This window comes from Rosa rugosa, chromosome 6, assembly GCF_958449725.1.
Source record: "Rosa rugosa chromosome 6, drRosRugo1.1, whole genome shotgun sequence".
Lineage (NCBI taxonomy): Eukaryota > Viridiplantae > Streptophyta > Magnoliopsida > Rosales > Rosaceae > Rosa > Rosa rugosa.
This window is the reverse complement of record NC_084825.1, coordinates 49,835,236-49,860,218: the sequence shown is the minus strand read 5'-3', so window position 1 is coordinate 49,860,218 and position 24,983 is coordinate 49,835,236. Positions and strand designations below refer to the sequence as shown.

The following is a 24,983-nucleotide window of genomic DNA, read 5'->3' as shown; positions in this document are numbered from 1 at the left end:
CACCACCTCCAATTTCTTCACCATCAAGCTTGATCGGACTAACTACTCACTATGGTTTGCTCAAATCACTCCCTTACTCAAGAGTCGCAACCTCATGAGTTTTGTTGATGGCACAAAACCTTGTCCTGAAGCCTTTCTCCGTAATGAAGATGGTGATTTAACTAACACGGTCAACCCAGCGTATGAAGAGTGGATGGCTATTGAATCTCGGATAGATCAATGGATAACACCCACTGTTATTGCCACCATCTCACGCTCTTGAGTATGGGAGTGATTTGAGCTAACCATATATAGTGAGTAGTTAATCCGATCAAGCTTGATAGTGAGGAAATTGGAGGTGGTGGTGGTGTTTGGAGTGGCCATTTGATGTGAAGAGAGGAAAAGAAAGAAAGAAAAAAAAAAAAAAAAAAGGGATGATGTTGTTAGACAGAGGCTCTAAATACCATAAAGAAGATTGGGAGAAAAATGTTTCCTACTTTCTCATTGATGTGTTTCAACTTATATACAGGACTGAGGATCAATTTAGATCCTAAATATATGCTATGACAATATAGGTACAGTATAGGTCAACAATTACAATCAATACAAGTAAGATCCTAAGATCAAGCAATTGACAATTAAGGAACATTGATACTAATAGTTGATGATCAGAGAAATAAAGATGGTAATTAAGGTGAGGTATTCATTGCTGTGCATTAATGGATTGTTTATCAGTTTCTAAGTTTTCCTTAGTCTTGTAATTTGGTTATACGTAAGAAAATGATACTCTTGTCCTTAGCTTTATACCGTACCCTCGAAATGACTGCAATGTTTGAAGGAAGTGTTTGATAAATAAAAAGTTGCCTCTTAACAAAACATTTATGCATGGTTATCAATTGCTGAGATTGGAGTTATATATACAATGTTCTTAACCTGGTGTTGTAATTGTACATATAAATGCTTAATGCGCGAATTTGATGTGTTCTAATATGTTTGCTTTGTATATATGTTATTAATTCGTAGTCCTTGTAGGTTTACTAAAACTTCGCCGATGATTGAAAAATACGAGTCTTGTTGCATGTACTGGGTTTTACACTTATACATGAACAAAACTCTTTGATTTTATCATCATTATAGATTTTACCCATAGTTTTTCTTTTACTTTGAGAATAGGAAGTCAATATAAAACATGGGAGGCCGGAAAAACAAGAATAAAATTGGAGAACTTAGAACGCTAATCATTCACAAAGAAAATCAATCATAACCAACAATCAAGCGATCCATCAAGGATCAATGCTCCATGGTTTAACACCGCATATGGACGCAGACCACTGGGAAAGGGCTGAATGTAAATATATTATTGAGCTTTTTTGACGCAAAAAAAAAAAAGTGTTAAGATATTTGTAGGCCTATAAGGTTCAAGAAATATCTTCCTACTAAAAATATAAAAAGCCTAAAATTGATCGACATGCCCTATTTGGTATCTGTAGGACAATAATTTTGCATGATCTTTATTTGCTCCATATGATATTTTTCCTTCATATTTTATCAAAGAAGATATCCTTCCGTTTCTTGTCCCTTTCAGACAATGAATTCCTTTTGGATTTGCCCCAAAATGGAGAAAGGCAGATTTTCACAAGTCGGCCAATGTTTTTCACCATTCAAGCTGCTCTTAACTACAAAATTTAAAGATAAGCGTAACTGGAAGGAACATGCTTTTGTTTCACATCGCTTTTTAAACTTAAATTTCTCCAAGTTGAGGAAGCAAAAACACCAACAACTACTTTCTGGCTAAAGGAAGGATGTATCTTTAGCATTTTGGGCCCCAAAGAAAATAGATATTTGCCTAATTTGATCCAAGACTGATAAGGATTATCACAAATTGGTGTTGCTTCTTCTTTCTTTTTGGTTCTATAAATCAGTACTTTTCCCTCTCCTTTCATCACTCCACTGCTAAATACTCTGCTGCCTAAATATTGAAACACAAAGAAACAGATGGAACCCTCATTTTCTAAACATTTCTTTACATCTTCTCTCATAGTACTACTCTTCACTACTTGTAGCATATTCTGCTCAATCTCAGCAGCTAGAGACTGTGGGAGTGGTCAAATTCTGCTGGGCTTGCAGTTAAAGCGATTAACTCCGTAGTTAGTATGGCGTTAAATTTCAGTCATGAATGCGGTGATTATTACGACAATAACTACGCACAATGATTATGATTATAAGTGCGCAATGAATGACTATCATAAATACGCAATGAATGACGGTCGTAAGTACGCAATGATTAACTGTTATTAGTGCAGCAATAATTGTCATCATAAAGTGTGTAAATAAATGCAGCCATAAAAGCCGGAATAATGACGGCTTGCTCCCTAAGTAAGTCATCGCCTATATAAAGGAGGCTCGACGTCCAGGTAATCGATCGAATTCCAATTCTATCTACTCCACTACTGAGAAACGTACTGACTTAGGCATCGGAGGGTTTTCTGCATGTACCCCCCCTTCTCCTCGAGCCGACGGTCAAACTCCAGGTCAACGCTCAAAGGAAGCTTCTCGATTGTTCCCGGTCAGCTCCCGCTCCAGTCCGCATTCATTGGTGAGTCAAACTCCTCTACGGAATTTTTCTGCACTAACAGAGACCTTGCCTTGAAAACCAATACCGAGTTCATTAAAACATCTTGTGGTGCAACAACCTATCCAAAACTCTGCCTTGCCTCTCTCTCAAGCCAAGCAAGTGTCATCCAAACAAGTCCTAAACTTATTGCTTGTGCAGCCTTTAATGTGACACTTTCGTCTGCTAAATCAACCTCCACTATGATGTTAAGGCTCTCCCACGGCCATGGCATGAAGCCTAGAGAAGTTGCTGCCATGAGGGACTGCGTCGAACTGTTGAGTGACTCGGTGGACGAGCTTCAGAGGTCTATTTCCAAGATGGTTAACTTTAGGAGTTCTGGTTTTGAGCTTATGATAAGTGATGTACAAACTTGGGTTAGTGCTGCCTTGACGGATGAGGGCACCTGCTCGGATGGGTTTGCTGGAAATGGATTGAATGGGAATTTGAAGACTGTTGTGAGGGGTCGGATTGTGAACATTGCACAATTGACTAGCAATGCCTTGGCTTTGATCAACAGATACGCCTCAGTTCATAGTTGAATAATATAGTTTTGATGGAAGATATAAAATTCTATGTGATTTAGATGTGTTTGCGGTTGTATGCATTCAAATATATAAACTGAAACCCCTAGACTAAACAAGTTCCCACCAAGGATTCTATGTGATTTAGATGTGAATGCTTTTGATTCAAATAAGATAAAAGCCATATAATGTAGAAATATTAATTAGACTAGCATGGAGGCTAATAGCTTCTTTCGGCAGCCATTCATAATGTTGTTTTTATGAATTGCCATATCCAAACTACATTCTTAATTAATCCAGTTTATGCTACCTTACAGATACTGAACTTTATAATTTTCTTTGGGTCTTTCTAAATGTACCCAGCAAATTTCTATGTAGACCCAGCAAGTTTTTTACGCTCAATAAAAAAATAGAATTTATAATTGTGTACTCAGTAACTTTTCCAACAATATCCTTAGCAAATATCACATAGAGCAAAACTTGGATTATCTCCACATCAATTCTCAGAGGTTGGGCTCCAATCGGTAGAGGTCGAAGCGATGCCTGAACCGGAAAGGAAGGGTCTTGGAGGGAGTGGTGGAGGCTGGGGCTTTGTCGACCTCGAGGGACTAAACTCTAGCTTGAATATCAAACACGAGTTCATACCCCCATAACCCATAACCAAGCTCTTTGCTCAAGGATAATACCAAGAACAAAAACTGTTCTTCGCTATATCCTGCACCCAATACCATACTCTAACAGAAATTAATACCCATCCTTGATTCCACTCCTGCACACCACTCACTGCTTTGGTGTTAGCCAACCGAGCCCGAGCCTCTGAAAGTCCTCTTCGAACTGCATCTCCTTGGTACAACGGTGGACTTCTTCTACTCGAGTCAGACCAAGTGAAAGGGAGGAGAAGAAAAGAAAACTTGCTGTGAATCAAGAGAGAGTCAGACCGGGTGGAAGGGAGGAGTCTCAAAAGAAAATTGTTCCAATTGCTTGTTGCAGCTGCACTTTTCCACCTTGTCTCCCATTACTTTTCCTTCCCTTTCTTTTCTCTCACCCACCGTTTCCTTGTATCCCGTTATTTCTTCCCTTTCCCTCTCTTTTCAGCTTTTCTACCCTTTTTATCTTTGTTTTCTACGCCTAAACCCACAATCAACATCAAAAATTGATGCGGAGATAATTCAAGTTTTGCTGGGTGTGAGATTTGCTGGGTGTGAGTTTTGCTAAGGGTATTGTTGGAAAAGTTGCTGAGTATAATTATAAATTCTATTTTTTTATTTGGTGTAAAAAACTTGCTGGGTCTACATAGAAATTTGCTGGGTACATTTAGAAAGACCCTTTTCTTTTTCTAAAAAAGAAAAGAAAAAGAAGAAGGTGTTTTTCCAAGACTATAAAGACTATGATTTCTACCCAAAACGTATCGTGGACAATTTTTAGCTAAAATTGCTTGTTCTAATTTTTTTATAATTTTTTCTACTCTCAAATAATGATTTTTAAACACTTTTTCAAACTAACAAAACTCAAAAATCATGACCCAATTTTCCTTTTATGATTTTTAAATTAGAAAACAATAAAGTTAAAAAAAGTTTCGATGTTTTAGTGTATTGAATATTCTAAAAATCAAGCTCTAAAAGACTACGAATCTCATCATATAATGATTATAATCCTGTTGGTAGAGATTTTCCTATGTAATTTCCTCCAATATGGAGCACTCCTTCACAAACCCAATAGATAACAACCAGTAATGGCTAGCGAAGACAAGCCTAAACTGTATGGGTCCAGTTCCACATGTAACACCCCGAGGGAACTTGGGCCTGGGCATGGTGCTGGATCTCCAGAAACTTGGGCCTTGGGAAGTATGACATTCTGTCGGATTAGTTTTCAAATAATGAAAAAAAAAAAAAAAAAACAACTTGGAACATAGCCGACTTGCCAGAACATGTATGTCATCAAAGCACAAAACAAAAATTTTGATATAGGGAGATCGTGATTTGAAGTAAGCCAAAACATGATAGACTCAACTTGGTAGGGAAGAAGAAAATAACAAGGAAAGTTTAATTAAACTGCATAATTCATTCATTCATTACCTCAAAAGAGAATAGCAATACAAAATATATAGTAGGATTACAAGATCAGTTCATGATCTGGATGGCAGTAGCCAGCTGTCATGTGAACAGTTACTGGATCTTGTAATGGGCTATTCCACTATTACAATGCATTGGGCTAGAACAAGTGATTAGAGAAAGATTAGGAACTGCATCTATCAAGTCCCTCCCCCTTGAGAAGGGGCCTGTCCTCAGGCACAGAATGGAGGGAAACGATGTTTGATGGTGTGAGCTTCTTCCCAGGTAACATCTTCAGCCGGGAGGCCAACCCACTGTATCAACCATTGAGTGATATTGCGCTTCTTTTTATGCACCACTGCCGTGTCAAGGACTTTCTCCGGGCGCCACAAGAGGTCACCATGCTCATCAAAGTCAGGGAGAGAAGTAGTAAGAGGCGTACCATCTCCGATGCGCCGTTTCAGAAGTGAAACATGAAAGATAGGGTGAAGGACTTTGCCAATGCGAACTTGAATCAAGAAGGGGCCATAGGAGCGAGGAGAAAGCTTGTTTGATGAGCCTTTCACAAGTGACTGTTGTCGGTATGGGTGTAATTTCAAGAACACCCAGTCAACGACGTTGAACTCGCGTTCAGTACGATGTTGATCAGCAGCTTGCTTCATTCGGTTCTGTGTTAACGCCATGTAGGTCATCAGCAAGTGGACTAGAGCATTGCGGTCCTGTAGCGCCCTATCCACTGTATGAACTGAAGTGGAGCCTGGCACATACATAGCAACGGAGGGAGGGTGAGTCCCGTACACAACTTGAAACGGGGTCATTCTAATGGTGGAATGGTAGGTGGAATTATACCAAAATTCCGCCCAATGAAGCAGTTCAGACCAAGAAGAAGGTTTGTCCTGCACAAAGCACCGCAAGTAATGTTCAAGTGATCGATTGACAACTTTGGTTTGCCCATCCGTTTGAGGATAGTATGCCGAGCTGCGGCACAAGGTAGTGCCCTGCAATTTAAAGAAGGCTGCCCAAAAATGGATGATGAAGATAGGATCCCAATGACTGACGATAGACTTTGGCATTCCATGGAGGCGAAATACTTCTTTCATGAACACTTCAGCAATCTGAGTGGCAGAATATGGGTGAGAGATTGCGATGAAACGTCCATACTTGGAGAGGCGATCCACTACAGCAAAGATTGCATTTTTTTCAACTGATGAGGGAAGGCCATCAACAGCATCCATAGATATGTCAAACCATATGTTTTCTGGAATGGGAAGGGGCTGCAAGAGGCCAGATGGCTGTATAGTCTTGTAAGTTTGCCTCTGGCATTGATCACACTCTGCTATGAAGGTTCTTATCTCTTTACGAATTCCAGGCCAAGCAAAATTGCTAAAGATGCGCACATATGTGTGTAGGTAACCCGAATGGCCAGCTTGCAAAGAAGAATGGAATTCATATAGCAACTTAGTGCGCCAATCAGAAGAGGATGGTACAAAGATCTTACCATTGTACAATAACCTGCTATTGTGAAAATTGAAACCTTTCTTGGCCGTAAGACCTTGCTGTAATTGTGACTTGATCACTTGAGCTGCCGCGTCTCCGAGGCATTCCTGATCGATTTGGTGTAAGCAATCAAAGACCGGGGCAGAGACCGTCTGACTTGGGCACAATTCATGGCATCTTGAAAGTAGGTCTAGAACAGTATTCGAACTTCCAGCTTGGTAATCAATGGTGTAATTGTAACCCATCAATTTGGCTAACCATTTGTGTTGAGATGGTGCAGATGTACGTTGGTCCAACAAGTGCTTAAGGGTCTGATGATCAGTGGGCCTTTGTGGTGGTAGTCCTGTGGGTGAGGAAAACACATACGAAAAAGAGGCAAGGAGGGGTTGGATTGAAGGATGGGGGGTTTCTGTGTGAGGCTGAAGTGGTAAGGTTGGGCTATGGGCTACTGAGTCCCATTGGTCAGATGGTAAAAGGGCTAGTATTTCATTTGGAGGAGTATGGAAAGGACGCTGTGTGATTCCTCTGAGAACATGGCATTGGCCATCAGTGTAGAACATCATCACCTTCTCTTGAAAGTGCCATCCAATGAGGCCAAGAGAATCCAACCATGGTGCTTCCGGTACAAGGTCGCAACCCGATAAGGGTAGCAACAAGAAAGAGCCAGTAAGTAACCTTGGAGGAGGATTGTGACGTCCTTAGCCGTTCTGGTAGGAGATAGTGTTTCTCCTGAGGCTGAGGTAAATCGAGAATCGGAGGATGGTGTAATGGATAAACCCAGATTCCGAGCAAATTGGGGGTTCAAGAAATTGGAGGCGGCCCCACAATCAATGAAGATTGTTGCTGGAGAGCCATTGATAGTACCCCGAATTTTCATGACCTCAACAGTTTCAGGGATGGGTTCATCTTGTGGTTGTACGCAAGCATGAAATTCTAGATTGTCAGAATCATCCTCCATACTTGAATCTGCTACCAGTATGGCCTCCATACTTGAATTTGCTGCCAGTATGGCCAAGAATGGCCTTTTGCAGACGTGAGTAGGTGAGTATTGTTCATCGCAGTTGAAGCAGAGTCCTTTGGCTCTACGATCACGTTGCGCTTGGGTGGCCCATACTCGTGGTGACCTGTTCAGGGATGGTCGTTGGTTTGAGTGGTATGAAGTAGGAGTGGGATTGGTGGGGTTAGTTGGATTTGTAGTGGTGGTTGTATGATTTGGGATAGGGTGGGAGTGGGTTGTGTCGGGTCCACTTGTTGATCTGAATGATGTGGACCAGTTGTTGGGACGGTAAGGGCGGAATGGGCATGCCTCTGACACTTGCGAGTCTGTCAGCTTGGCCTCATAGCGCCGTGCTAAGCGCTGCGCCTCCGTGAGAGTGGCTGGAGCAAGGGCCATGACATCATGCCTGATTTCAGGCTTCAAACCACCTATGAAGATGGGAAGGAGTTGTGCATCAGTCCAATCTGGAGCATGACATGAGAACTTGGTGAAAACGGAGATGAAGTGCTCCACCGTGGTGGTTTGTTGCAGATGAGCAAGCAAAGCCTTAAATTCTGCACTTGAACCGGACCCAAAGTGAGCCAAGAATGTCAGCACGAATTGCTCCCATGAGATGTATGGATTGCGTTGCGCGAATGAGTTCATCCAAATGGATGCTTCGGGTCTGAAATGACAAGCTACGGTGGAGACCCGTTCTGTTGCCGGAATTCGCTGTGTCCTCAAGTATCTTTCGGCCATGGCTAACCAACCCACTGCGTCATCGCCAGTAAAGCGAGGTAAATCTATCTTTGGCGGTTTGAAATTGTGGTTGTTAGTATGGAATTTGTTGGGTTGTTGGAATCGGTGAAAGTTGGTAGTTTGATGACCGGGAATATGGAACTCTGGGAGGGTTAAGTGTGGTGGTGGTGGTGGTGGTTGGGATAGAGAGGCGATGGTTGTGTACTGTGGTGGTGCTGCAGTCGGTGCTACCGTGTGATGAGAATAAGTGTGTATTGCAGGGAGTTGGGTGTTGGAGGCAGGGCCTGCTGGAGTTGGTGTTGGAGATGAGAGTGATCCAAAGGTGATTGGTGGGATATTGGCTGGTGATTGGGGTGGTGGTGGTGGTAGTGTAAACGAAAGGGCTGCAGAAGGTGTTGATGGGGTGGATGTGTGTATGGGTTGGTGTTGGCCTGTGATGGCTTGCATGATGGTGCTTTGCAAAGCAGCAAGCTGTGCAGTGATATGAGATTGGAAGGTTTCTTGGTTGTGGTTGAGTGAGTCTATTGATTGATGAATTTCTTCTTGAAGAAGAGCTAATGATTGGTGAAAGGTGGCTGTGTTGGCAGGCTCATTGTCATCTGAACTCTGAAGGTTGATAAGAGGAAGAGACTATGTTGGTAAATTGTGGTGGAGGGGGTAGTGGTTCAACATAGGCGGCGGAGATGGGGGTGGTGAAGGGAGCAGAAGCTTGCACGGTCCTAGACGGAGCCATGCTCTGATACCAGTTGATAGACTCAACTTGGCAGGGAAGAAGAAAATAACAAGGAAAGTTTAATTAAATTGCATAATTCATTCATTCATTACCTCAAAAGAGAATAGCAATACAAAATATATAGTAGGATTACAAGATCAGTTCATGATCTGGATGGCAGTAGCCAGCTGTCATGTGAACAGTTATTGGATCTTGTAATGGGCTATTCCACTATTACAATGCATTGGGCTAGAACAGTAAGTGATTAGAGAAAGATTAGGAACAGCATCGATCTATCAAAACACCAACAGAAGGTGCATTAATGTATGTGGTTAATTGGCTCCGATTGTGGAACATTATATCGAGAATCTTAATGTATCATCCAGAGCTGGTCCTCCAACGATTGCACCTATCAGCATGTTTGGATTCGGAGCCTGAGCTTTGGAGATGTATTTCTTCATGCACTGCATGTGTTTGGGGTGTTGATCAATCAAAGGTATCACCGATCCGCGGTGAGGTATCTTCTGGGGAAATCTTGTACCATATCCCACCATGTATGACATGCTATTAGGATTGCTTCCCAGTATATAATCAACCTGAACATACCAGAATTTCAGCCAAACAAACTGCATTATATGTCAGTCAACTAAAGAATACTACTAGGTAAGAATTTAACTGGCTTAATGCAATTTACCTGTTCTTTTGTGAGTTCCACGGTCCACCAGCCTAGCTGGAGTGACAACAACATTGTTCCCACAATTTACAACTTTTCTTGCAGCTTTCATATAGCCAGCATAAACTACTAGAAGAAAAGATAAAGCGGTTGTATGTTGCATGTTACTTCCTCCAGGGCTCCAGGTTTGAACAAGAGCCCACCTGATGATAACAAGACGCGCTTGAGTATTGTTATGTTATCAAACTGTAAGTCGAAATCATTAGCTTAGTCGTCACAACTACCTCGTGAGTGTGACTGATTTGGGAGCAGGTGATTCGGGCACAATGGAGCAAACAAGCCCATCCGCTTTGGGAATGAAGGGATTGGCCTTGACGGGGTTAGTCATCATCCACTACAAATTAACAAGGAACAAAACTTAACCAAGGATCACATTCATGACCATTATGAAAAAGAAACAAGTAGGTTACTTGAGAAACAAGGATGTTAATGCCAGCATGCTTTGCATCCCACCCAAATTCGGTGACATCTCCGCCATTGTATGCAACTACTTGGCCTTCCACATTTCTTAGGACTACATTGGACTCCAAATTCATGGCATCTATGTTCTGTTTTACATAGTTCCAATAATGAGGACTCCTTGTTGCCTTGTATAACCATGCTGCTCCCCAAATCAATTCATCCTGCAAGGCAAATTGATTAGCAAAGTTGGAAAGACAAGTTGAGGTCAGCTGATTGAATAAATATTTTACCTTGTAGCCATTGAACGGAATGGACACAGTTGAGGAAAATTGAAAAGCTCGAGGGGTAAACTGATTAAATTGAGAGGACATGGACTAACATGAAATTACCCCCAAATCTCAGGGGGTAAACTGAATTTAATCCTAAATTAAAAGTAATAAATCACCTATGTACGAAAAAAAAACTATTACGTATAGATGTTACATTTAGTTAACAATGTATTGTTCTCCTCAAATCTTTGCAACCTTTGTATAAAAGTGAGAGTTTTACAATTATTGTATTCTGGCGATGTACCTGTCTTGCTCGGGTAAGAAGCAAGGTAGAATATCCTTTGTCAGAACCACTAAACACCATGGAAGAAGCTGCAAGTGCGGCTGCAATCTCGGCTGAAACTTCAGAACCTAGCTTTTGTGTGGTTACTATGTAAGATGTTCGAGGAGTGTCCATGTTTTCAGGCCTTTCCCAACAAGTGTGGTCACCATTGGGGTCACCGACTACACCAACAACAGAACCACTAGCACTAGTAGTGGATTTAAGCAAATAATCAGTCGCCCATCTAATGGCTTCCAAGTTCCAAGGCATGTGGAAGTTCTGAGCCCATTGATTTTCCGAATTCTATAACACTCCATGACAAACATTGTTGTGGTGAAAGCCATTGGAAAGTTAAATTTCACATTGTCACCCGCATCATAGTAACCCCCGGTCAGATCCCTCTAGGATTACAAATCAATAAAGAACCGGTTATAATACAGAATTGATAACCAATATGAAATGCAACTTTATGAATCGGCTATAACAGAGAACTGGTTAGGAAATTTGTTGTTGTTATTTGTTCTACTACATGTTTTTAGGAAATAGTCCTAACAAAGTTCTAATTCCCATGGTCCTCTTTTTACGATCAACTACCTTACACATAGGATTCCATCTTATGTAATTGCAAGATATAGAACCCATCTACATGTCTTGAACACCAAGCAAATGGGACTGAGAAAGAGATCTAGAGACTTACTTTAACATCTAGGCCATCACGTAGAGCAGAATCTTTCCTCCATGTCATTCGTTGTGTATGCGGCAACCTCCCCGATCTCTGCCCTTCAAAAAACAAAATGCTCTTTGAGAAAGCATCCGCGTAGTTATGTTGAACCGCAGAGCTTACTAGTGTTGCCATTGCCAACATCCCTACTTCTACCATCAACAACCTTAATGGTTGTTTAATATTACTACTAGACATGACTAATTTGCTCATTTTCAAGATTTTTCTTAAGTTTGAAGAAAATTAGAGCTATGAACAACGTGTGTGTGTGTGTGTGTGTGTGTATAGTAGGGCGGCTGGAGGTGCCCTAGTGTGACAGAATGACACAGAAGATAGTACTGTGATAAATTTGGGTAAAACTGCATCTTTGGTATTTGCCTCTATCAACATTATTGTGAGCGAACCCAAATGGAAAGTAAAGTAAATGAGACATACCATAATTACCTAAATATGAAGCGATTCTAGTGCATAATTCAATTCCAAATATCGGTACCAAGGTATACCTTATTTCTGGCTAGCATTAATTTTGGCTAACAAATCTGAATAGTTGTCTTATTTCCTTTTCCTGTTTTTTTTTTTTTTTTTTTTTTGTTTCCTTTTCCGGTTTAAAAAGACTAAAAATGTTACAATGTTAAATTAGAACTCAAATCTTAATACATTCGATCCAATTTATTATGACTTCTTTGATCAATTTCAGTTCCAAAATGTGTATAGAACTACAAACTATATAGAGCCTTAAAGAATGCCAAAACACCAACAAAAGGGGCATTGTTGTATGTAACTGGCTCTGATTGTCCAGGATCATATCGAGAATCTTCGAATGTATCATTCTCGGCTGGTCCCCCGACAACTGCTCCTATTAGCAAGTTTTGATTTGGAGCTTGGCTTTTGAAATACTGATCACCGTCATGGCACTTCATGTGCTGTGGATGCTTATCCATGGAAGGTACCACAGAAGCACGATGATGTATTCTTTGAGGAAATTTTGTACCATATCCCACCATGTAAGACATCCCCAATGGGTTGCTTCTGAGTATATAATCAACCTGCATGCATCAGTTCAGTTTCAGCCTTTCAGGCACTAAAATCAACGTAGTTTTATTATGCACACATCTTACCTATGCACATACCTGTTTTCTTGTGAAATCTATCAAATGAGCTGGACCAAGAACAACATTATTGCCACAGTTTATGGTTCTGTTGGCACCTTTCAGGTATCGAGCATAAACTATAAGAAGAAATGATAAGGATGTCGTGTGTTGCAGGTTACAAGATCCAGGTTTGAACAAGAGTCCACCTTACATACATTAAAAGAAAAACAGTCACAGAATGGAACATGTATGTTACGTTGTCAAAGTGTGAATCATATAATTAAAAACATTGACAAACTAGCAACCTGGTGAATACGTGACTGATTTGGGAGCTGGTGATTCAGGCAGAATGGAGCATATAAGCTGGTCAGCTTTGGGAATGAACGGTTTGCAATTGGCTGGATCAGTCATAACCCACTGCAAATTCATGAGAAAAATTCAGGTTCAGCATAAGGTTTCAGTTCACTATTTAAAGAAAAGAAAATAATGAAGTTAAAAAATACAAGAAATATGTAACTGACTTGAGAAACAAGTATGTTGATGCCGGCATGCTTGCTATCCCATCCGAATTCAGTAATGTCACCACCAACAAATGGAACAGGAGAACCATCCACATTTCTCACTACAGTGTTTGACGACTCCAGATTGTGTATGTGGTCTTTGACATATTTCCAATAATTTGGTGCCTTTGTTGCCTTGTATAGCCATGAAGCTCCCCAAATCAATTCATCCTGCAAATATTAACACGTAATAAAACATAATTTTGTATGCTTTCCCTCACCACTTGACTATGATTTGAACTCGGAAAACGGAATTAAGGTCACTCATTATGGAATAGGCCGGTTAATTCCTAACTGATCTTCAAGCTAAATTTATATCCAACGTACACAAAATCTGACTATGGATGTGGTTTAATGATTAAATACGAAAGACCAACACTATGAATATCAGCAGAGCATTCACCCGGATATATAGATTTGTTATACCATGTAGCCACTAAAATCGCAGTAAAATGGGCAGGCTCCGTCGCCAATACTAGTATTGTAAGATCCCTGATACTGATCTGCAAATTGAAACACCTAGCAATCCATATATAGAAAAACTTATTAGTATATAAATGGCAAAATTTTTGACATATATGTTCAAAAATAAAATATAAAAACAGAAGTAAAACTCGATAATCAGTTGCATACTTGGATGGCTCGCTTAAGAAGCGAGTCAGAGTAGGCTTTGTCTGATTGGTTAAACACTATGGAGGAAGCTGCAAGCGCGGCTGCGATCTCTGCAGAAACTTCTGAACCTGGTTTTTCTTTAGTTACTACATATGTGGTTCTTGGGGTATCCATGCATGTCTTCAGGCCTTTGCCAACAAGCATGATCTCCGTTGGGGTCGCCTACTACGCCAACTACTGAACCAGGATCATTTGTGGCCTTAAGAAAATAATCAGTTGCCCATCTTATAGCTTCCAAAGCATGTTGAAGTTCAGATCCCATCAAATCTCCAAACTCTAGAACGCTCCATAACAACAATGTTGTTGTGAAGGCCATGGGAAAGTTGAACTTCACATTGTCACCAGCATCATAGTAACCTCCCACCAGATCCCTCTGAGACCATATCAGGAATACTTGTCAGTGTTAGTGTATCAAGGACAAAAGATTTTAGTAAGTAATTTATATGAAATAGATCCATAAACTTTGATTTTTTAAGTAGATCCGCATGTTCACCATGCGCTTCATTTTTTTTTCTTTCTAATAGAATATGCATGCATTGTGACATGTCATTTGATAAGCAAATTTGGTGAGACTAAAGAGACTCACATGAACATCGCTGCCATCATGTAGGGCAGAATCTTTCCTCCAATTCATTCGTTGAGAATTCGGTAACTTGCCAGATCTCTGGCCTTCAAAAAACAAAATGGACTTCGACAAAGCATCTGCGTAGTTATGTGGAGTCACTTTTGCGGCGGTTGCCATTGCCAACAACCCTGCTGCTATCAACAGCCGGGAATTGGTACACATGATTTTACTCTTCAATATCACTTCTTTTCCTCTCTGTTATGCTGAGTGCGTCTGTTTGATGTACAAGTTGGTATAAAAAGACCTTCAAAGTACACAGGGGGGTTGGTAAAATGATAAGCAAACTGCAAAAATGGAAACATGGGTTGAATAGGTTGTAGGTTCCCAAATCCATTTTCCAAAACTTAGATGGAAATAATTCAATACAAATTCTTGAACCTGATGGGAATACTATATGTATCCTTAAATATTAGTGACCCCAAATTTAAAGAGCCATCCCATTATTACCAAAATCTATGAGACCCTGAGGTGGTGATATTCTAGTTACTGGCTAGTAAAAGCAATTCTATAGTGTTCTTTTTCTGGCTCACGGTTCTAATCCTTGCTGGTTTGTTATTTTGGGGGGTTACGGGTTTGTGCTAGCCTAGTTTCTTTGGGTTGTTTAGTTTGGGCTTGCTTGTATTTTCTTTTTAAGTCTGTAATATTAAACCCATTGTTGAGTTTCTAGTGTACTTTTTATATTAATGAATTTGCTTTATTTTTTTTTTTTTGATGAATTTGCTTTATTTTTTTTTATTTTAATGAATTTGCTTTATTTGATAAAAACTCTAAAAGTATTTATTTATTATTATTATTATTATATTTTATTTTTCTTTTGAAGCGCGAATAAACGTATGACATATCTTTGTTATGACATATTTTCATAGATAATGCTTGATTTACATTTTCATTGAGTTTAATTGGTTTGTTGGTTCAAAAAATTAAAATGATGAACAAACCACTTTATAGGTAATTTATTTATTCAGTTAGCAATGTTGGAGTCTCATACAAGGCTACAAGCAATAAAGAGTTTCGACCAACCGATCATTTTCTTGGATTCAGTTAGGGAAATAGTGATTTAAAGTAAGCCAAAACTCCCACAAAAGGAGCGTTGATGTATGTAGTTGGCTCTGATTGTGGAACATTATATCGAGAATCTTGGAATGTATCATTTTCAGCAGGACCTCCCACAATTGCACCTGTTAGCAAGTTCAGATTAGGACCTTGGCTTTGCCAATACACGTCTCCTCCGCGGCAATCGATGTGTTTTGGGTGTTGATCAAGGCATGGTAGAACAGAACCGCGGTGATGTATTTTCTGAGGAAATTGTGGCCCGAATCCGACCATGTATGACATGCCTAATGGGTTGCTTCCTAGTATATAATCAACCTGTATAGTGTTGCAAAAAAAAATTAAAAAAATTCAGCCCCAAATGTTTCATCACCATATCTGCTAGTGTTATTCGCACTCCCTAAAAGTTATACCTGTCCTTTGGTGAAATTTACTAGCCGATCTGGAGTGATGACCACATTATTGCCACAATTCACGACTTTGTTCGTAGCTTTCATGTATCCAGCATAAACCATAAGAAGATATGATATTGAGGTTGAATGTTGCAGGTTACTTCCTCCTGGTTTGAACAACAGCCCTCCTAATTTATTTAGGAAAGAAAAAGAAAACAGAGTTAAGCCGGTTTGACAAGATATCATGATTATAATCTTTTAGCTTCTAGGTAGTCTTTTGTTGCGAAACTACCTGGTGAATATGTGACCGATTTTTGAGTAGGTGATTCTGGCAAAATCGAGCATACAAACTTATCCGCATTGAGAATAAAAGGACTAGAATTGTTCGGATCAGTCATTTCCCACTGCAAACAAGTATAGAAAAGAAAAATGTTAGATAGGTTAATTCGAAGAAATTAAATATGATGGCTAGATTTAAAAACCAAGTACCTGAGAAACAAGTACGTTAATCCCGGAATGCTTTGAATCCCATCCAAATTCAGTGACAGCACCATTTATGTATGAAACAGGATCCCCATTGAAATTTCTTATTACAGTGGACTCCATTTTGTCTATGTTCTCTCTCACATAATTCCAATAATCAGCTGTTCCGGTTGCCTTGTATAGCCAAGAAGCTCCCCAGAGCAATTCATCCTTGAAACAAATTAGTCACCCCAAGATTAGTGATGAATTAACTAAAATCAAATTTTCAATTAATTACGTAACATAATGAAACTTGAAAAACAAATTAGTTACCATGTAGCCACTAAAATCACAGTAAAAGGGGCATGCTCCTTCCCCAATACTGTCATTGTAAGACCCCCTATACTTATCTGCAAATTCAAAGACCTAGTATAGCCACAGAGAAAAGGTTAATGAAGTATAAAAAGCTAAAAAAGAAGATTAAAGATCGTGATCATCAGCTATATATGCACCTGCATTGATCGGTTAAGAAGCAAAGTAGAGTAGTTATTGTCTGAATCTTTGAACACCAAGGAAGAAGCTGCAAATGCAGCTGCAATTTCGGCTGAGACTTCTGAACCTGGCTTTTCTTTGGTGACTACATAAGAGGTTCTTGGGGTGTCCATGTCCTCAGGCCTTTGAGAACAACTGTGGTCACCAATGGGATCGCCAACTACACCCACAACCGAATCAGGAACGTTTGTGGCTTTCAGAAAATAATCAGTCCCCCATCTTATAGCTTCCATAGCATGTTGAAGGTCCGATCCCATTAGATTTCCGAACTCTAGCACGCTCCACGACAACATTGTTGTTGTGAAGGCCATGGGAAAGTTGAACTTCACATTGTCTCCTGCATCATAGTAACCCCCTACAAGATCCATCTGAGGGTGGAACAGGCCTGTCATTTATATATGTTCTAGACGATCCAAAGGTTTTCAAAATCTCCTTGATGAAAAATTGGGCAGTGCTAAATTGAAATATATATAGAGACGATTCACCCAATTTTCCAATACCAATTAATTAAATAACAATGAAATTTATTGTTAAAATTTAAGATATAAGGTTTGACTCATTAGTGGATGTCAATGTTATACAAAAATGCGTGGCAAAAGTGCTTTCAAATAATAAAAGAGTTGTTATAAAAGTATTTTTTTAGTGTTTTTCGTAGAAGTGCCACTATCAAAATATTGCAAGCAAATCATATGGCTAATCAGAAATTCGATCTTAAGCCAGAAAAAGAGTGAGAGAGAGGCTTACACCAACATCAGAGCCATCCTTCAAGGCCGAATCTTTCCTCCAAGTCATTCTTTGCGAAGGCGGTAAGTTTCCAGATCTCTGCCCTTCGAAAAACAATATGCATTTCGACAAAGCATCAGTGTAGTTGTGTGACGAAGCCAAACTTGCTGCTGTGATCATCCCTGCTAATATTATTAACACCCTTGGAAGGGTATTCCTGCACATGATTTTACTCATCATCACTACTATCAGTCAATTTCTAGTACTAAAATCTCAAGAAAGTAGGCAATCTCAAATGGTCTGTATAATCACTGAATTTATAGGACAGCCTTGATATGTATGTCTTTGTTACATGTATGACAGTGCACTCCCACTATTTGCTTGTACCAAGTTGGCTTAATTATTTCTCTTAAACGAAAATCTATGGAGGCACGAAAATTATTAGTGACTTTTCCTTATCCTCCTGCCATTTTGTAAATAATGCACGTTCTCAGGAAACTAAAATGGATAAGAAGTTATTTCTTTCGTTAATTTTTCTTCTTTTGGTGGTTGACCACAGATGAGAATCACATATGTACCTTGGCTGATACTGCCTTATTCAAAACTGTGAATGAACCAGGCCAAATAGTATTTACGAGTAGTTACATTTTGTTAATTTTCTTTCCTCTTGTGGTTAATTACAATGGCTTTTCCTCTTATTCAATAGTGTGAATGAATCCCTAGTTCCTCATTCAGCCTAGATTTGCAATTTAATTTACTTTAATAAACCATTTTCTTCTTATACTACATTAATAGTACTATTAATGTACTATTAAAATACATGCATGCACTATTAACCTGCATGGTTTGATGTTTGATTAAGATTGGGCATCCAGGTCCTGGATTCGAGTTACCATGGGGGTAGGAGTGAAATCCTTTGATCCTTTGAAGAAGAAAAAAAAGATTGGGGGCCTAAATTAAGAATGGTTTGAACATGGTTTGATGTTTGATTAAGATTGGGGTCCTAAATTAAGAATGGTTTTGCGAGGGATTTGATCATTTTGTGGATGTGTAAAACTCGACTCTTCTTATAGTTTGGTGTGTTAAATAAATGAGGGATCTCTGCAGATTTATCACTGCTCGTATCTTGATTTAGAAGCAGAATGATGGGTTTGATTTTGAGAGGAAGGAAGGAGTAAGGACATAAAAAGGGTAAATATGGAAGAGAATTCATTCAAAACAGCTGCTGTATTTCTAGATGGATTTAATATTAGGAAAATCTGATATTTTTCCACATGACTGAGTGTGGCTAACACACACTCAACTGAGTGTGTGTATATAGCACTCCCCCTATTAACATATACTACATTATTAGTACATATATTTTAAATGACTTGATCAAAGATAGTTAAATAACCTAGTTTTATTGAAAATGGTTAACTGATGTCATATGTACAAAAGAAAACTATAATAAGTAGATGAGTATAAAGTTTATGACTATAAAATTGAAAAACTTAGTATTGTTCATTCTAATTTATACTACAAAGAATCAGTTATTCTAAAATTGGTAATACCGAAAATCAAAATACCGAATTTAGTATATATGATTAAGAACTAAAAATTTTGGTTGGTAATTAGTAGCTCAATTTGAAACCGAAAGTTTTGACCGACCAAGTGACAGCCTAATCAAAATCGCATGTTCTTATCTTTTCACCAATTTTTTTCTACCCTTAAATAATAATTTTAAAGCACTTTTCGAACTAAAGCAACTCAACTAGAACTCACGAGCACAATTTTTTTTACGATTATTTAAAGTCTATTCATGCAAAAATATATATATATATATATATATATTCGTTCGAGGTTTTGGTGTTCCACTGTTTTGTTAGTCAGCTAGCACACATTCTAAAAATCATGCTATCAAGAAATAGTCTAGTCCCTAGAACGCGCCCCACGCGCGGAAAAAAAGAGAAAAACTTCGAGGTGTGGTTCTCTCCCGGCCGAACGCGGACGGCGTTTCGCCGCTGTGTTCTGGCCCGGGAGGGGATTCCGATGGTCAGGAGGGGCGGGCCTTCATGGCAGAGGTGCGGTCCAGGGGTGGGGGGGAGTCCTTCGATCTCGGGTGGGGAAAACAGATCTAGATCTGGGCTTCCCGATTTGTTGTCTACGGCGGCGGTGGGTTCTGGCGTCACCGATTCGGCGATCTGGGAGGGGGCAGTGGTGCGTGCCAGGGCTGGTGGTGGTGACTCGTCCTCGGTGTGGGCTGATCGGTCTCGATCTCCTCATCTGGGATCGGGGCGTTTGGCTGACATGGTGCAGCGCTGGGTTGATGCTTTCCGTCGGCGTGTTGTGGCGGTCCTTGGGCTTCTGGGATCTGTTCGACGGCAGAGGTCTGATGTCGGCACTGGTTGTTGGCTGCAAGCGTGGTGGGCTGATGGGTTGGGTCGTTGGAAGAGATGGTGGTTGGGCCGGCCTTATGCTGTTGGGCCTTGCTGGTTGTTTTCATGTTCTATTTGTTTTCTGCCGAGTTGGTTGTTTTTGTTTCTGCTTTGCTTAGTTTGCTTGTGTTTTTCACAGAAGTTATGTCCATATTGTAGCTTAGTCAGGGTTGTTGGGTTTGGTGCCTGTTTATGCACTCTCTGTGCCTGGTCTGCCCTGGTTTGGCGGCGAGTTCCTTGCATCTGCAAATGGTCGCTGCCTTCCAGTGGCGGTAATGAGTCTGTCCTAGGTAGGCGGCGAGTTCCTTGCTTCGTCAAATGGTCGCTGCCTCCTAGTGGTTGGGAGAAACTATGTGTCACTGGATGTATTTTTCAGGGGCATCATAATGGGAAAGCTGTGCGTACAGTATTTATGCTTTGCTGTAGTCGGGTTACAGATCAAGTTATCTTTCCGTTGTGTCACCGCTGCTTTATAGCAGTTAAAGTGATTAGAGCCGCCAATAGTGCGCTCTTTGCTAGTTGGTGCATTGTTAAGTACATGTGTTTAGAGACTCAGGATAATATGTCAGGAGGTTCTCTAGTTATCTATTGTAATCAGGGGTTCAGGTCAAATGTCCCCCCCTTGTATTCAACAGTTTCTTTAATCTAAGCCACCCAGGCTCGAGGGCTGCACCGCCCCGTCACCAAAAAAAAAAAAAATCATGCTATCATGCTCAATGAATGGTGAGCTTGTGGTAAATGAGGATTTAAAGAAAAAAATAAGGGGCTGTGACCAGTACTTACCCAATTTTAGCCTAAAAATTGTCCACTTACTCCACTAAGAGTTTTTTAACCCCATTTACCCAATTCAACAGTGTTTGACAGTATTGTCCTCATTTTAATTTATAAATTACACTCATATCTATCTCTCTCTCTCATCCCTCCAATCTGCGTTTTCTCCCTCTCTCATCCTCCGATTCCGATATGAACGATCCTCTCTCTCTCTCTCTCTTAGCCATGCTCCAGCAGCCCATTTATCCATGCCGCGCCTCCTCCACGAGTGCATAGCCTACCAACGCGCCCTGGATCTCAACCTCGACCACCTCCTCTCCCAGCGCTCCGACCTCGACAAGCACCTCTCCAATCTCCAGAAATCCTCCCAGGTCCTCGACATCGTCAAGTCCGACGCTGACCACGTCCTCTCCAACGTCTCCTCCACCTGCGACCTCGCTGACCACGTCAGCACCAAGGTCCGCGAGCTCGACCTCGCCCAGTCGCGCGTCAACTCCACACTCCTCCGTTTGGACGCGATTGTGGAACAATTTCTGGCTGCCCAGAGCACTTTTTTTTTTTTGTTCGTCAGAGGTCCGGGAAGCTCAAACCTCCACGCCGGAATCAGGTCTGGGCTTCGCTGGCAGGGCTCGGACGACGTGGTTCTGATTTTTTTTTTTTTTGGTAAATTTGGCAAAAGGCTTATAAGGAAAGAAGAAAGAAGAATGAAAAAAAAAGTTTTATTGAGTAGTTATACATGTCTATTGCGGGGCAATAATATGATTATTGAGAGGCAATAATATGAGTATTGGGGGGCAATAATATGCATATAAATTGATCAATTGTGCCTGGAGTGTATTCATTTTGGTTTTGGGAGTTTATGCAATTCACTGGAGGGCAATAATATGATTATTGAAGGCAATAATATGATTATTGGGAGGCAATAATATGATTATTGGGAGGCAATAATATGCGTATTGGGGGGCAATAATATGATTACTGGGGGGGCAATAATATGATTACTAGAGGGCAATAATATGGTTACTGGGTATTATTAGGGGGCAATAAATTCAGACGCCGGAATCCGGTCACCAGTCCGGTAACCGGATTCTGGATTCCGGTGACCGGTCGCAGGATTCTGGTCACCGGTCGCCGGATTCCTGTCACCGGTCGCCGGATTCCTGTCACCAGTCGCCGGAGTCGGGTCACCAGTCGCCGGAGTCAAGCAAGGTCTCCAATGTCTTATTTCTCTAAGTGACAAAAAAGGAGAGGGCAAAATTGTCCTAAAAATACTTAATTGGGTAATAGGGAAATAATCTCTTAGAATGTCTGGGTATAATAGAAGTATTTTAATGCGACGTTTTAACTGTTATTACCTCATATTTACTTAGTTATTTCCTTAAATAAATCCTTCTTGATTAGGAAAGTTTCCATCTTTAGAAAGTTTCTATTTTTAGTAATTTTAATAAAAGTTTCTATTTTCTAGGTACATTGGAATAAATGACAAGGAAATAAAGCTGAAATGAAGAAATTGAGTTTTCCTGGTCCGACTAGGAATCCCAGTCAACGCAGGAATCCTGATGAGGCTAGGAAACCTGAAGGCATTAGGAGACCACATGACTTGAAGATATTATGGGAGATTAAATCTGATTTTTGCATGGGAAATCAAGGAGATTACGTTGAGAAAATCAAGGGAGAATTTCAAGGGATTGTGCAACAAGAAAAGGCTCAAAACAAGTCCAGATTCGTTCCTTAATTCCCTCAAGATATGTTGGCTGAAATTAGAGAATAAAATCTGCAATTTTAATGTGAAAATCAGGAGAAAATCAAGGGGAGGATGTTAAGGATAAAGTCATGGAGAGATTTAAGGGAGAAAAGGTCCAAAATGAGTCCGGATACATTGTCTAAATTCATGCCTAGATATTTGGCCGAAAATTAAGAGAAAAATCAGAAATAATCTTGGGAAAATCAGCAACAATATATTAGGGATTGATTTTGGAGCTTTTTGATTGGTTGGATGACACACAGAGCTGACGTGGCGCTACGTGATTGGTCGAAGCTGTGTGGCAAAGCTTGACCGTTCCCCTATATAAACCCCCCTATGCTAGACGTTTTACAACACACCTTTCATTCAGAAAATCCTCCATAACGTCATAAGCTCTCTCTCTCTCTCCATTCTCTAGTTGCAAAGTTCTGCGTTTTCAAGCAAGGAGAGAAAGAAGAAGAAGGAGCCGTGAAGATCATATCCTCCATCATCCACCTTGAAGGCTTGGTTCCAAGATTCAAGATCCAATCATCTAGCTCTCCATCTCCATCTCCACTCACGGTGTAATTCGTTCCTTTTCCTTGTAACCTTTTTGGTTTCCTTGTTTGATTTTGTATGAACTTGTTTCTAGTTAACCTAACGTTTAGGGCGAAGTTTAAGCCCAATTTCTATGTTTAAATAAAGTTTTCAGATTCTATTATTGTAATTCGAGAGTTGCTTATGTGAGTTTGTTTAATTAAATTTGCTTTACAGAAAACTTTTATATGTTTATCTTATTTGGGTCGACACTTATAGGATTTGCATGTAATTGGTGCTAGGTTTAAGAACATAAATCAACTTTTTGTTTTGTGTAACTTGAATCGAAGTAGTAAAGGTTTTGGACAAAAACCGAATTTAATTAAAGAGAATTGCAATTAGGTGGACTTTTCCATAACTAAGTTGTACACTTGAGTTGATAGCCTTTCTCTATGTGTAATGCGTTAAACATGTTATGATTAACTAGCTTTCTAGTACTTGAATGCATGTTTGATAGGATTGATCTAGGTGCTTTCGCTTAGGTTAATTAGCATTGAAAAGTAAAAAATGGGAAATTATTTGCTTTCGAATATTTCACATGATTAACTCCTTTCTCATGACTTAGATGATCAATTATAGGGTTTGAATCGAATTTGATTACATGGAATTGGTTTTGATCCTTGTTCCTTGCGTTCCACCCTTGTATATGTGTTTTTATATTTTCTTTCTTTTATTTATTTTAATTTTCAAAACTCTAATTCTTAAACCCCCTTTTATTTCGTTATTTGTATATATTCTTTTTGTAAATAATACTTTTTACTTTTACTAATTAATTAATTGTTTTTGCAATTACAGGTGTACCCTCAATCCCCGGTTAGAACGATCCCTACTTATTCTATACTAACAACTACATGCAGGGTTAAATTGCGCGCTTACTTTTAGCGTATCAGGGTAAGTGGACAATTTTTAAGCTAAAATTGGGTAAATGATCATTTCCCCAAAAAATAATGTTAACAAAGTTTAATATGTTTTGGTATGTATTCCACAGGTGTTCCCATGACAGTATGAGACTCCCAACATGCCAAACCATGCAAAACCTCATTTCTATTCAAAATTTCATCTTGCTTAATTAATCTCACTGTTGACAAAACATGATCTTTAGAATGTGTTCAATTGTAAATAAATAGGTAAAATTATGTTGTATAAGGTTAATGGCATGACTATGCATCTAATCAACTTGATTTCTTTCATCAATTATTTACAGAATCATTTATATGGAAGATAAAGATTCAGAGAGGCAAAGAGCCACCTTAACTTTTGAGATTTTATTAAAGAATAAGGAAAAATACAAGAGGAGGGGGACCAAAAAAAAACCAAAACCTCCCATACAAAACAGAAATAAGCTATAGAAAAAACAAACTAACAAAAATGAAAATTGGGCATTCCCAAACGGTCACTCTTAAAATGTCTGTCAATGAAAGAAGGAGCTAGGTCCCACCAAATCAGATTACTAGAAGTCGCATCATAATTCACTAATGCATCTGCAACTTAATTCCCTTCTTGAAAGATATGTGAAGATCGGAATTGTATTTGAGAAATACGATATAAGCAATTGCCCCACTCAATAAGAAGTTGCCAAGGCACTAAATCAGGGGACTGCAGAAAGTTTAGAACTAGGGAAGAGTCAACCTCTAGCCATATATGTTTCTAGTTGACTTGAATGCATATACTCTCGCAAGCGTACGAATCGTGTCAAGATAGGGAAGTATTAAAGACACGAGGATTAGTGTCTAACCCACAATCCTTGGGTAGTCGGAACTAAAGACACTTAGCATGCAAAAGAAGAACAAAG

At 39.7% G+C, this 24,983-nt stretch overlaps 1 protein-coding gene and 2 pseudogenes across 1 annotated transcript; 1 reads left to right on the top strand and 2 right to left on the bottom strand.

Moving 5' to 3' along the window:
- The first annotated feature begins 1,889 nt into the window (after nt 1–1,889).
- Nucleotides 1,890–4,246, top strand: LOC133713788 (21 kDa protein-like). The gene has a single exon (XM_062139818.1). The coding sequence runs from the start codon at nt 2,470–2,472 to the stop codon at nt 3,130–3,132; it is 663 nt and encodes a 220-aa protein (XP_061995802.1). The 5' UTR covers nt 1,890–2,469; the 3' UTR covers nt 3,133–4,246.
- A 5,139-nt stretch (nt 4,247–9,385) lies between these two features.
- Nucleotides 9,386–11,754, bottom strand: LOC133716943 (endoglucanase 8-like; annotated as a pseudogene).
- A 518-nt stretch (nt 11,755–12,272) lies between these two features.
- LOC133716942 (endoglucanase 4-like) lies at nt 12,273–17,767 on the bottom strand (annotated as a pseudogene).
- Between the last annotated feature and the right edge of the window lie 7,216 nt (nt 17,768–24,983).